At 38.0% G+C, this 14,702-nt stretch overlaps 1 protein-coding gene across 4 annotated transcripts; it reads right to left on the bottom strand.

Moving 5' to 3' along the window:
• Positions 1-928: 928 nt before the first annotated feature.
• LOC145785100 (kinesin-associated protein 3-like) lies at positions 929-14,426 on the bottom strand. Of its 4 annotated transcripts, none has more exons than XM_082596801.1 (19): positions 14,299-14,426; positions 13,941-14,072; positions 12,944-13,092; positions 11,823-12,056; positions 11,204-11,340; positions 10,027-10,114; positions 9,526-9,624; positions 8,590-8,771; positions 8,038-8,200; positions 7,565-7,722; positions 6,993-7,088; positions 6,298-6,432; positions 5,447-5,612; positions 4,376-4,501; positions 3,942-4,042; positions 3,429-3,512; positions 2,840-3,005; positions 1,726-1,840; positions 929-1,484 (listed from the first exon to the last, which is right to left on the bottom strand). In XM_082596801.1, the coding sequence occupies exons 1-19, from the start codon at positions 14,364-14,366 to the stop codon at positions 1,340-1,342; spliced, it is 2,544 nt and encodes an 847-aa protein (XP_082452927.1). In that variant the 5' UTR covers positions 14,367-14,426; the 3' UTR covers positions 929-1,339. The 4 variants fall into 4 exon arrangements, with proteins under 4 accessions (XP_082452927.1, XP_082452929.1, XP_082452925.1 ...); XM_082596803.1 differs by having other exon boundaries at positions 7,565-7,665; XM_082596799.1 differs by lacking the exon at positions 13,941-14,072 and adding an exon at positions 13,632-13,772.
• Between the last annotated feature and the right edge of the window lie 276 nt (positions 14,427-14,702).

Raw genomic sequence — 14,702 nt, 5'->3', positions numbered from 1 at the left:
TCCAACAGAAAAAAGTTTCTCCGCCGCAGCACTGGAAGGAATGGGGGTGTTGTATTTAATGAACAGATGTTTTAACTCGGTATTCGAAAAGCTCAAGGACTTGCTCTTGTCCGAAAAAAAGGCGTCCACAATGTTGCTTCCTTCTGCACCGACGTTTCATGGGACGGCGCAAACACTCCAAAAAATACATCCTCAGAGTCATGACTAGTGTTGGTGTCACGCTTATCGGTATCAACCTGGCTTGATGTCTCCCGCAACAGTCGAATTACATCTGTCTTGATTTTTTCTCGCAGTGCGTCAGCATCATCCGTGGAAACGTAGTGCAGAAATTGTAGCCACGACGTCTTGAAGGAGGGATGAAGACATGATGCCATAACGCATTTCACGTTGTTGAAGCACTTGTTGAATCGTTTCTTCACCCCTTCAAGGACTTTCACTTTCAACTCCTCACAGGTCACAAGATCACTGATCTCGGTCAACTTCTTCCCGCAAATTGTGATGGTTGGAAGCAAGACTCCGTAATATGCCTTGGACTCGCCCTGGAGAATGTCTAAAGCCTGGCAGATAGGCTTCATCACACGGAGATATTCGCCGAAGAAGTTGACGTCAGCTAGAAAAGACCGAAACTTTGCAACCAAGCCGATTATATAGCTGCTTGACCACGCCAGCATTTCAAAAAAACAAGGATTTTTTTCAATTTAAATTAAAAAGTAGCGGTAGCGGGAGTGCGACTGAAAAAAAGTAGCGCCTTTCCCGCTACTTTGGAATAAAAATAGCGCTGCTACTGCAGCCGCTACTCCAACTAAAAAGTAGCGCCGCTACCGCTACTTTTACCAAAAAAGTAGCGCCGCTACAAAAGTAGCGCGCTACTGCCCACCTCTGAAACTGGACTACTACTTTTATCGCTTTCCACTTTCACGCAAGCACGTCAAGAAAGTTCATTTGTATTTCATTTGAGAACGATAATAAATATTTTCTAAACGGCAGATTTGACTGGAGAACTTTGAAATCTCGAAAACTAACAGACACAGCATTTCATAAAAAACAATACTGTAAGCTACCAGCGCACCACCACAGTGAAAAACAAACAAGTTGAAATCCCCAGACAGAAAAATCCGTTATCTTTACAAACAGATTTTGCTGTCTGAGCGATCAGTAACAACGTATTCGCAGCACAGAACAGTTATCGAGGTTTAAACAAGTAACCTCCAAGACACGTGAACAATCGTGCCGTTAATTGTTTATCGTTGATAGAATGGAAGGGGAAACTTTCAGTACGGTACAAACACCGCAGTAAAGTTGTCGAAGCGAGTTGGGAAAACCACGACGGACGCCGAGTCTAATACGTTTCATGAAACTTCATGTAATCAGGCGTGCTTGGCCGAGCGTAGGATTGCAGGTTGTTGTAGTAATTGTTCATGTCAATACCATGCTGCATCATAAAGCGAGGATCTTCTGACGGATCAGCAAACTCAGGCATGTACCTAAAACATCAAAAATAATAAACTATAAGGCATCGGTATGGGGGGCGAAGAATTCGCATCACCTAAAATAACCCGATAAAATGTGGTGTCTACCACAGGCATCATTGACAATATTATACTTTTCTTTCCAACCATGCTCTCAGGCTTGTTCTTTAATTCATAGCGTTTGTGCAACAATTTTCTGAATGATTGCCAAGCAACAGCGAGTAACGACGACACAAAAACATAATCCATAACGTACGATGGATATCCGGATGGTACGATGTGTCCGGATGCAAGTCCGTTCCTGAGCGTCTCCTCATCGATGAATTCTGGCTTCAATCCTCCGTTTTCCAACAACACATCGTCATCAAAATCTGCGATATAATAATTGTCGGGTTACGTTATCCGCCCCAATAGCTCTGGTTAGCGCGTGACTTCGTTAACGAAGAAGCTTCAAGATCAAGGGTTGCTGGTTCGACTCTCGGGGTGTGCGCTTGAGTAACGCATGTAAGGACTGCTTTCTTCAGCGGCACCTAATGGATAGAATAATTCCCTGGCAACAACACTTCAATAGTCGGAAAACTTCACTCTGTCAATCTCGGTGACCGGGCCTGCGTCAAAAGCCTCTACAAGTGTGCAAAACTACCAGGAATAACCTATCACGGCTTTGCGATCTTCATAAAACTAATGTTTTTATCGAGGCGTGGTAGGCTTGACTAGAGGCACTGTGTTCCTTCACAGTCACAGAAGGCAGACTGCACTACATAATGCAGCAATAGCCATAAAATAACGCATTGAGTGGTAAAGTATATACCAGGAAGTGAACCGATTTATCCCACCACAGCTAATGTCAAGGATAGAATGTAATGTGCAATTTTTATCCAAAAAATTCGCTCACACCATACTTCGAGTACTATGACAGTTTTTCGAACGAACAAACATGATTTCATTCGAGTGGGTTTTGTGTAAGTTCTGCAAAGAAAATTACGCAGCAGGTTCCTCTTCAGAAAACCTCATTTTGATAAAATTTGAAACAAAATCATCGTCGGTAGACTAGCGTCCTCATCACAAATATCAAAAAAAGGCAAATGACATTTATCGGGCATGTCTACCGCAAATGCGGAATTGAACACTCGGCAATGATGGGGCGACTTCCTGGTCAGAGGCACCGGGGGCGTCCACGTTTGGAAATCTTCAAAAATCTTCCAACATGGACAAACCAAGATTTTGAAAACTTAATTAGAACTATGGACAATCGATCGTTGTGGAGACTCACTTATTCAGGCTTGGCCGATGATGATGATGAAACTGTGGTGGCATAATTGTCAGCAATATTTCAAGAAATATCATGTGAAGCAACTAAAAAAACTCACTGGGCTCGTAGAGAAGATCATCATCGTGAAGGTAAGGCGTTAAAACGTCGTCGTACAAATCATCTTCGTCATTTTGTTGTTGGGTTTCCACCATTTCTATCCACTGGGAGTTGTGCCAACGAAACTTTTCAAGCTTTAGTCTCTTCGCCCAATTGTCGTCATATTCCTAGCAATCAAAGAAATACGAACTGCTGAGGGATTAAGACAATTGCTGCGCGGAAACAATCGGCCACCCCCACTAGTGGGGAACAAACCGACGATGGATTATGATGATGATGATGAACGAGAAAATAACGACATCCATAAAAAAAATGTCTTGGCTTTTGATATTATGGTCAACTTAAAGATCTGAAAACAATCACAAAAGTTGAACCGTCAGACGATAGTTCCGCTGGGTAAAATTAAGTTATAGTTGCATTTCTTTATCCAGCTATTAATATGGAAATGTGTTTTAAACCTATAAACTGGAGATACGCATCAGCAACTCCTTAATCTACTGAAACCTAAAAATAAAATACTGCTTTGTTGATCTTCACAGCTCCGACTTTCTAAATAGAAAGAAACTAAAGAAATATTTCCACTTTCCCACCATGATCATGTCGAGTGTGTTGTCACAGACTTTCCTTATCTCTGCATTGCGGTCGTGCATCAGGTCTATGAGGTATGCTGGCACCTAATGGGAGAAATAAAAACGTTACCAGCTTCCTGAAGTCAATTCTATATAATCTACCAGGCTTTCAGTAAATCATTATAAGCCCAAATGGTGAGAAATAGAATGATTACTAGGATGTGTAATTTGTTGTCTGCCAAATTTTATAATCAATTATTTTAAACAAACTCAACGCAGAAAACTAGGTCTGGAAGGAAAGACTTTCATTAAAATGTGATTTAGTTTGGGGCTTGTAAGATGCTGTTTAAATACAATACGTCAAGGCAGGACCATCATATTGCAATATACTCTGTACAAGTGCACAGTGTACATCGGCAGAGGTAAAGAAAGTAACAAAATTGCGTGATACAATATTTGAGCAGGTTCAAACCAGACGTTGAATCAATGTAAAAAACGGTTGATTTGCAGCCTGGAAAAGTTAGAGCAAGCAACCTGAGTCTTTGAAACGATGACGTTCCTAGTCTCAGCATGCCATATCATCTGGTAGAAGACGTAAGCTATTTGTAACACCAACTCATCGTCTTCTTGTTTGGCTAAAAATGAACACAATTATTGTGGTTTCAGACGAATTTCGCTCCAGCATGCTGTAAAAGCCATGCACTTGCAAATCCATCAAAAAAAAGTTTATGTATAATTTTTTTTATCACAAATCTCCTGCGCATGCCGTACTTGTTCTAGGCCTAGGCTTGTTTGTTTCCATCAATAATTACGAAATTTATCTATTCGAAAAATGTATTTGGTTAACATTGGAAGGGCTTTTGGCTTTGTCTAAACAAACCAATCAGGCGATGTCTTACTGTGCACGTTTTCACGACATCTTTTAAAACGCTTCAACAATAGAATATGAAGAATCGTATTCACATTACCTTGGAGAAGATCAATCAGTACTTGGATGATACCAGAGTTAGCCAACATGGCGGCACAATCACTGTCAAAAGCAACTGTCCCAAGCAGAACAATGCACTCGAGTACCAAGTCATCTTCCGCGCTGCCTGCAAGAAATACAAGTCGTTTCAGTCATTTTTTGCATTGGTACACGTTTTTTTTTAACGTTGAATCATTGGACTTGTATCCATTTTATAATCACCATCCAGCAAATCAATATCTTTTACAATGACTCGCAGTGAGACAAACAAAAAAAATAACTTTAGCGGGTTTACATGTTTTGTTAAAGATATAACATAATTAAAAAATCTACGCAAACGTTTTCGACACGTACGTGTGTCCTCATCAGGAATTATTTAAATCTGCAATATACATAAAATGAAAATTATAAGGTAAATCTGACTAGTGACAATAACGATACTCTGGACTGAAAAGCACAAACTGAACAAGTGATACAAGAATGAAATGACGGGATACAGATCACATGAGGTGTAAAATACAGGCGTATGACAAACAATTAGAACACACACAAAAGGAACGATAAACCACAAGCAAATAACTGCTTGTTGAGAGACGGATTATTACGTTTGATTCTTAAGGCTTCCATGATCTTAGTCTGAAATTCAGATCTGCCTCAAGAGATGATTTTAGATTGGTCGATCGAGACATTGTCAGTGCATGTCACACAAAGGCGATGTGCTCTTCAATTGCACTTTTAGTAGTTAAGTTTGGGTTTCAGTGCTCCCCGGCCCTTGTCAACAAATGTCTGGTTGACATACCAATGTATGTCTGGTTTGTGTCACGCAAACAACTAAACTAATATACAACATTCGCAGAAAGAGTAAAGGAGGTAGGCGACTCCAGCTGAAAATATTGGTGGACTTTAAATTTTTTATATACAGGATGAATATCACATGGAAATTTCTTTTTTATAAGTTTAGCTAGATTTTTTGCAAAACTGGTTGAATCTTTTCCTTTATGATTCATAGTGGTCTGCAGACGAAAGGGACTGAATTTATAGCTGGGTTTAAATAAAGATGACAGGTCCTTACCTGGGATCAGTACTCTCTGTATAAACGACATGAGATCATATCGCTCCAGAATGGAGCCATAGTCGATGCTGGGATGGTTAAGATTGGCCAATGTTCCAAGACATTCGATGACGAAATCCTCTTCTTTCTCTGTTTTGATCGCCTTCGCAAACACCCCAGCATACCCCTTCGAGAAGATTGCATCATGGTTATTGCTGTTAAGTTGAGCCATATGAACGGCTGTTAGACGAAGTGGTACTTCAACAAACACAATATACTGTAAGTAACCATAAGACAAATAACTTTTTCTACCTTTTATTTAATTTTCTTACTTCCAGAAAACAGTTTATATTATTATAGCTTTACTTCGTTGTTGTCAGGTCAAACGTTTTGTTCAGACACCTTCAATCAAAAATTATGCAAACATATTTTCAAGCAGTCTAGAGTTTGTTATATTCAAGCTGATGCTCGGTAGTTGAAGATTTAGATCAAGTAAAATGAAAAGCAAGAAAGCCAATCTTAATGTCCACCTTCATTCAACGTCACAAAGTGTCACAGGTGACGAACCAGAACCCTTTAGAACGTAGCAAGTGGTTACATGTGAGAATGGATTGAAGCATACGTCGGATGAGATTCAAACCAGCACCCACAAACATTCCACAGTGCATGTCACTCACGCCATTCTACCAACCGAGCTGTCATCTTGTCGAAAATGATATATTTTTACGTAACAATGCACAAATAATCCAAAGCCAAATCCAATGCAAACACGCGCTTTGGAAATTGATATCAGTCACTTCTTTTGCGTATGAGCAATGAGCATCGAATATATCAGTGGCGCTGTTATGAGTCTGTTTCAACGTTAAACTTACAATGAACAGTTCCTTGGTGGGCCCGTCATGCTGAGACATGTTCCGCAGCATCTTGAGCAGCAGCCCGTCTTTATATTTGAAGGCTCTCTTCACCAAATACTTGAGCGCCTTGCCATCCTCCCATTCGCACATCATCTGTGAGACGGAAGCATTCAGATAATGAATTCCAGTATTGCTTCATTGCTTAAAGGTTGATAACCTCAGAAAAACCATGAACAGATCGAAAAGATTAGCCTATCAAGTTATGCGGCTTCCTTTTCGCCCGAAATTAATGCCTCAGGTTAAACAAGGTTCTGTTGTTACGTGACCGAACTAAAATCCACCGACACTTAAACGGGGACTCTACATCACCTGCAGAGCTGATTGAATGCCATGCAAGCTGCTTATGAGCAATGAGATGGCAGTGAAAGATATTTGAACTTTTCGCAACATTTTTTTAATGGCTGCTATTTTTTTAACATTTACAAAAAGACTATGAAGATTCCAAGATTGAGAAACTCAGGTACAAATCCCAGTGTCTGGGCTGCTATTGAAGCTACTCAATCCAAAAAAATTAGAAAACTAAACATGAATCTTTTAGCTATCGTAACCAAGAACACCCATGCAGTTGTTGCGTTCAAAGCATGCGTTCAGTTTTTCAACTTAAAACTATGAATAGTCACTGATATTCGTCATGCACGAGTTCAGCACCTGACCTGAGTGTTTCTTTTCTTTGTAGCGATGTTTATGCACAGGGCTGCCACTTCAATGTTGATAGGACCGGGTGGAGATTGAAACACCAGCTCGATCAACTGAAAGAATACCGATGTAAAGTGACCTAGCCGTGCTCGCTTGATCTCAGTCATAAACACAATCCAATAAAAATGTTTAGAAGATAAAATGAAACGAAAACTTAAACAATCCACGTCACCACCCTCTGTGCAGTGTGACTTTGCCCATGTCTGTTTCATCACAAACTGGGCCTCTAAAGCCACATCCGACATCACCACTCATCTTGAAGACAAAACCAACGCTCGGACACGAGCTAGAGCGAACGATGAATATTTATTTTTCTTATTCCATTTTTAAAACGGCTATTCTCGGAAATTTGAACTTGTAATATGGTTAAAAAATTAGCGTCTGGCCGACCTAATTTATCTTAAAGACGTTAAGAAAGTAGCAATGATGCAAAAATAAAGACTCTGATTTGTTAACCAGTCAATCAGCCGTTTTTTAGATTAATTCAACGTCTGCAGATGTTAAATTGTTGACTGAGTGGATAGCATACCTGAGGAATGCAATCTGCATAGGAAAACAAGGACCGGACTTTTTCATCCAGGCTCAAATGATAGAGCAAACATAAAGTGACGGTCTGGTTCCTTTCGTCCACTACCAACACGAAACAACAACGTTTGAAATAAACTGCAAATCCCACTCGGAACTTCCCTAAATCAGCATATGGTCTACAGACGTTCACTGGATTTAACAGACCATGATTTTGCTCGAACATTCAAATATCACACTTTCCACACAACAAAATCCGTCATTTTTACATTGATATAACGTCTGCAGACGTGTAAATACGACGGATTTTGCTGTCTGGGTTAGTTGTTATCTGAGAACAAACCGATGGGTTAAGAAAATAGTTAAAAATTTCTAACGCTTTCAGGTAACCAGTTTTGTGCACAACTTGACACAATATGTTTAAACAAACAAATATGCGGTAAGAACAGCCATCAGCTAGTTCAAAGCAATACACACCAAGGGTGGAAGCAACCTTAGGCAGCAAGCCGTAGTCCACCATTTTCTGACGAAGTGTAGAATCAAAGGAAAGATTTAGAAGAAGCCGCAGAGACAAGCTTGTAAGTTCCTCGTTGTCGCACGCGGTGAAAGGCGCCAACTTTGCAATGATATCTTGCTTTGCCTAAACAACGGATCACTTGTAACAGTGCCCATTCTACGGCTAGTGAAATTCGTTTTTTACATTGATTCAACGTTTAAAGATATTGAAAGCATAAAAAGGGACGGATTTTTCTAAATTGGCCTTTGTCAGCAAAGCTTTATTCACGTTTTTGTACAACAAGCCACATCAACTCCAAGGTACACAGAAGTTTTCAATTGTGGGATATAGTTAATTACATCCCAGCTTACTAATCTAAAAATCCCAGAGGTTGTTTCATATTAAAATGGAATCGCTAGAAAAATCTTATTCAAATAAAATCATTAACGACTGTATGTGAGTCATGCATTTGTTGCGCAGTACACGTCAAATGACAAAGAACCAACACGACCAACAAGTGGTCCACCACTCACCATATCATTTTTATTTTCGATGAAGATGCTGAGTTTCTTCAGGAAAGAAATGACGAGGAGAATAAGGTCGGGATTCTGACGCGTTTCCAAAGCTTTGACGAGGAGGGAAACAATCCCTTTGTTCTTCATCTTCACCTCCACCCGTGTGTCCTCGGACAAGTTCAGCAGTAAATAAAAAGCGACTGAAAAGCAGTGACAAGTTGGAAGAACTTCCTTAATGTTGGAGACACGTTAAAAAATGTAACAATTCCGTTAAAAAATCCTTCTTCCGCCAAATGGAGCAGAAGGTGTATGTGTCTTAAATGATGAGACCAAAGGCTGCTCTTTGTTGCCTTCTGCTACAAAAGTAAGCAAGGCAAAGTAACACCATGGGCTGAAGCATTACAATCAATATACTTCATGTATAAGCAAAAAAGTGAACCATCGAACGTTTTCGACTAAACGTCAGCCCTCATCAGGAATCTCAAAAAAACAATTCCAACCCAGGGTGGTAAAAAAATAAACAATCGGTCTCAAGTGCTCAAACATAAAGTAAGAAAAGGCTAAAATCTCGACTACACAGTATGACGTAAAGTGGAAAACTAGTTAAACCCTGTCAATATAACCAACAGCCTTTCGTCAACAAATATCTGTTTAGCGAGGTTAACTACCAGGGTCGAAAAAATAGAGCTAAATACATTTGAAATTTGCGTCAAATAATGGCAAATTGTGTTTAACGTAGCCTGGGTCCACACAATATTGCCAGGAAGCGACATGAATGAACTGAGAAGAACTCAGGTTTATCGTTTTCGATGCATGCAGCCAAGCCATTGGTTGTTCTCGGCTGTTTTGAAAGGTTGGCAGTTACCCAGCAAACAATGTAAAAAGGGCAACTTTTGCTGGCTGGGTAGAAACAGTTCCAATGTAAAAACGATATAAGCTTCATATGAATCACACCTCTCAGCAATTGGTCTTGCTTCTTCACTAAACCGATATATTTCTTGTTGGCTTTTTCGAATTCCTTTACAGCTCGCTCGTTGTCCGACTGGTTGGCTAGTAGAGACGATTCAGTTAAGAAATATCACTCCTTTTTACAATGCTACAAAACACCACTATTTCTCATATGTACTCTCACTGTCAACTCTAGCTAAGAAAACTGTAAAAGTATGGACCTCTAGGTCGGTCAAGGACATACCAACGTTCATTACTAAATGTAGCGGTTTTATATTGATTTAACGTAATCAGAAGCTCTTTTATAAAACTAAATGCTCAAACACGTTCTTCCAGGCAGTCAGCACAAGGCTGTACATTAGACAGCACATTAGAACAGCGAGCAATTTTGTCTCATAACGAAACACGTGTCTATCACTGTGAATTCTTGCTACATACCGTTGGCAAAATACACAAAAATGCTTAAATACAAATCAGTGTTGCAACAAACATGAATTGAAAGGATATTTGATTTCTTTCTCTTCTCCACGTCATCCTTCCAGGAACCATGACGCTGCAGTTCATGCTCAGCAATCGTCATGCACAGCGCTCCAATCTGCGCATATGTGATAAATTGTACAGAAACGTTAATATGAGGTAAAAATTGCAGATAGACTTCAAAATATTTTATGCCAAGCCTCAATAAGCGTTTTCTTCTTCCAAGTTTTTCTTTGTTCGTGTTAAAGTAGCTGCGATAAATATGTAACTATCACAGATCTGAGTCTGTAGAACCGAGTTGAAAAAAAAGGTTTTAGCAAAGTCTGTTCAAAAACACACAACATAGTCTTAAATCTGTGTGATTGTTCACATCTCGATTGCATTGTAAAGGGTAGATCATGTCATCTGTCTCTTCACGAACTACTTACCTGCTTCAACGCAACAGTGAATTTTCAAGTTTACCAAGGTAAGTCACTAATGTACCGTAATTAGGTCAGGGATATCTAAAGAAGGGGATATGAAGGCTCAGAGCGATTGCTGATTCTCATGACACTAGAAGGGCGGTGTTGGTACCACGGAAAACATGCAGTTTTTTTTAAATTGCAGAAAGTTTTGTAGTGCAGCTGGTACACTTAGCTACACAAGACAGTTAGCAAGTGTTATGAAGAACATATTTAAAAAATACTTGTTTGAAAAGACAGTTGAAAGGTTACCAGTTTAGCTGTTTTTTTTTGACAAAACCTTTGCAGTTGGCTAGGTGTAAAGCAAGTATACGGGTAGTTGAATTAACAAGTGATTATGAGCATTTATTGAATATCCATACCTGGTTGTAATAGTGCAATACAGGTTGTCATAACAAAGTTTATTAGATTACTATATGTGCCAATTGTCATTTTACCATAAACAGAGATTATTTAAGATGAACAGAAGCCCTTCTATTGTCAGACGTAATAAAAGCCTTCGTATCCCCTTCTCTAGATATCCCTGAGTTAGTTTCATATTGGGCGAATGGTTCGATTTCACAGAAAGCATGGAGTTCAAACAGCGTTATTTTATCTTAGAAAAGTGAAAGTCTGGGTTCAAAACACGTCTTCATCGGCCGTAGCAAAAATATTGTTCATCAATTATTCAGCATGTTGTGTGCTTTGCATCGAATGTAACAACGCAAAGTTTCGCAATTTAAACAAAATGCCATAGCTTCTCTCACTTTGTGTTTAGCGATGACTGAGTGGAATTGCGTGTACGACGAAAAGCAGAAGAAGATGTACATTATGTTGGTGGAGAGCTCAACGCTCTTCCTCCAGTCTTCTCGTAGAACTCGTGTCAATGCGCCCAACACAGTTTCTGAGATAATCAAATCAAAAGTCAATTATTGTTCAAAAGTGTTCAATAGAAAATTCCAAAAATTTCAAAATAAGTAAATTTAAAATTCACCTTGCTACACTTTTAGCAAAAACAACAGCTGACTTCAAAGCAATTTTTAAATAAAAGCTCTTAATTGAAAAAAACGTCCCTTAAGGCATCACTGCAGGCAGTGCCTTCTGTTAGTAATTTACAATGTAAAAGTTATTCAAAGCCAACTGATTTTATTCGCTGAGGGTAGGGCTGTGTGTCTTTAAAATTTGATAATTTTCTTATTTCTTGATTGTAAATCTAATGTCAAGACGCCTGTAATTACTTTACAATTCTTTTTCTGCAACACGAATAAATTCAATAAACATTTTGAGACGGGCATGTTTTCTTAAATAACTTTTCTTAATAAAGCATTTCAGAACGTTCTTCAAAAGAATAGTTTTGATGCTTTTAGACAATGAAACACAACATACCGTGTTGATTAAGCTCTTCCAAATTGTCGGGGTTTCGTGTGAGACGCAGCAATAAAGCGGATGCCTTGACTTTGGCAGGAACATCTTCATAGAGAAGTTCCACATAGTCATCAATGTTGTTTATATTCGGAACCTCCTCATCACTTAAATTCGAGTCACTTAAGCAGTCTGGAGTGGGATCTAAAAGTCCATGAAATGGTTTCTTTGGTCGTGATGCCTTGTCTTGAGTGGGAGCTGGAAACAGAAAAGACAAAACGGTAATAAGCCTTTCAGTTACAGAAGTTGCTTTTCACGCATTTCTGGTACCTAGAAATTAAAAGATTTTTTTTGTGGGAGAATCATTTCAAATAATAGGCTAGTCAATTTAAGTTTTGCATTTGTTATTATTTGAAAATTTTCATTTAAACAATGGTGTAACTGACAAAAATGCATATAAAATTGCAATACTTTTGTTCAACCTACTTCAAGTGCCATCTTTACATTCTTCATTAAATCGTTTCAAAAGTTGCATCAAGGTGACAAAAGTGAGATAAAAAAATATTTATTCTTTAAATTGTCTAATTGAAGAAGTTGTGGTCTTCCTCTGGAAAGCTTATTACTTCATTTTCCCCACAAAATAAAAGGAAAGCTTGTACAAAGACCAGTTTTTAATTAAAAAACTTTCATACAATGAATTCCCAAGAACCCACCAGCTTCAACTATAGTACAGAAGACCGCTAGTAGCAGTGCATTATTGTTATAAAACCATGTTTTCATGTAAAAGTATACCACAAGTAGTCAAGTACATTTTAGTACAGTTTTAATCATATGGCCATTTTATTCTGTTGGTTTTGTCTGTGCTGTTTTTTATATTGTGGCATGTTTTACAGCAAGAAATTGATTGAAATCATTGGAGTGCATATAAATTATGCATAAGGATTTATGTAGAAGTAGACAGACTGGGTCATTTTGAAATATATATACACATTATTTTTATGCTACAAGTAAAAAATGCTTCATATTCTGCACTTTTGTCACACTTAGATTGCTCTTTACTGTGTTCAACATTGAAGGTTCACTGTGATTTCCAACTCACAAGAAATTAAAAAAAAAAAATCTACAAAAACAAGGTCACCACCAACCTTTGGCAGTTTCTTTGCGGTTTTGAAGATAATACAGTAATTGTTCAACTTCAGGAAGTTTTGAAATATGAATAAGTTTACATCTCTCCACCACCTCTTTTGCAAGAGCACTGATGTCTGTGGTTTCATTTAAGCTCTTCAACCGAATCCTGCAGCAAAGACAACATGCAACACAATAGTGTTTAGTTGAAAATTCTCAGCAATTTACTATTTATTAACTACCAGCTAATGATATTAATCCAATTAAACAGCACCATACTAGTAATTCAAATTAATTAGATTGAGTACAAATAGTTTACACTTTGTCCTATCTGTAATGATCTATTGCTAAAGTTATAAACTACAATGCATAGGTGCATATGCATAGACTACATGCATAAACTACAATGCATATTGCATAGGTACATACACTCTGTCTGTTTATTTGAGTTTTGATCTGACACTGAGTGAATGATGTAAACCTCTCCTCAAATGAGTATGGCAACACAACTTCTGATAACTCCTTGCTCTTTTGTATTTCTCAACTGAGAGTGCATGAAGAGATACAGAAAAACTAAAAATAACCACTGACTTGTCTCAAAGCTACATTGCTATTTGCTACCAAAAACTAATTAGAAAAATATGCGTCAAGAGCTATCTAACATTATGTAAAAAAATGAGTCTCACTGCCAAATTCAAGCTCTCTCACATTTTCTTGCAATCAGTCTTATCATTGAGCAAAGCAAAAGAGTCGACCCCTGTATCATCTGAAACTGACAACTTGGCACTGTAATTGACTACGATTGCTGTCTCATATGGATGCACATCTAGACTGGTGGTGAAATACTCTCTGCAAAAACAACAGTACAAAATTATACACGGCTAAATTATTGCCACCAATTTAAACCACCACAATATATTAACACTGGGCAACATATGCTTTCAAGAGCAAATGCCATCACTGTGTTGATGAAAACTACAGCTTGTGGTGATGTAAATTGGCATTGAAGTTGCTTACACTTTTTGGCTAATTTTCTTTTCACCAAGCATTGGGTCCCCAAGCTCGCCAAGTATTGTGGCTTCTACTTCATAGTTGACAAGTATTGCTTTTTCACTTGGATGAACATCAATGTTACCACCTTTAACTTTTCTGAAAGATATCCAGAAAAAATGCAATGATCAAGAAAGTAGTGAACAAGATCAACAAAAGAATTAAGAATTATAATGTAAAATACTTCACTATCCATTACACTGAAAAAAAAAAATATTACCGTACACATTGTGGTACGGTAAGAAAGTAGTATATACATTCCAAAACAATCATGCAAAGCAATATATAGATTTAAAAACTTGAGAAGTGTAATTCTTTTACTGACCTTTTCAAATAGCGGGCATCTTCAGATTGCATAACCATCTCGGGAGGATTAGTTTCATCATAATACATTATACAGTTTTCTTTAGCACAAAGTTTAAATGGCTCAATAATAATAACCAGCAGACACCCTTTTCCTATAACATCATGGTAAAGTATAACTTTGTCAATAGCATATTTTCAAAACAATTGTTAAAAATAATTACTAATTCCTGCAAAATTTGCTCAGTAATTAAAATGTAACAAAAACATATCATATTTCAGTCTTCAACTAACTCAGAAAGATAAAAGGTTACCTTTGAACACAATTGTGAACAGTAAAATAAAGACAACCGTGCTCACTAATCAAATGTTTACATAACTCTTACAAATGAAATCTTGACATGACGATTCACAGACAGTGTTTTG

Source organism: Aplidium turbinatum, chromosome 16 (genome assembly GCF_918807975.1).
Source record: "Aplidium turbinatum chromosome 16, kaAplTurb1.1, whole genome shotgun sequence".
NCBI lineage: Eukaryota > Metazoa > Chordata > Ascidiacea > Aplousobranchia > Polyclinidae > Aplidium > Aplidium turbinatum.
Note: the sequence above shows the minus strand (reverse complement) of the source record. Positions and strands in the feature narration are given on the sequence as shown.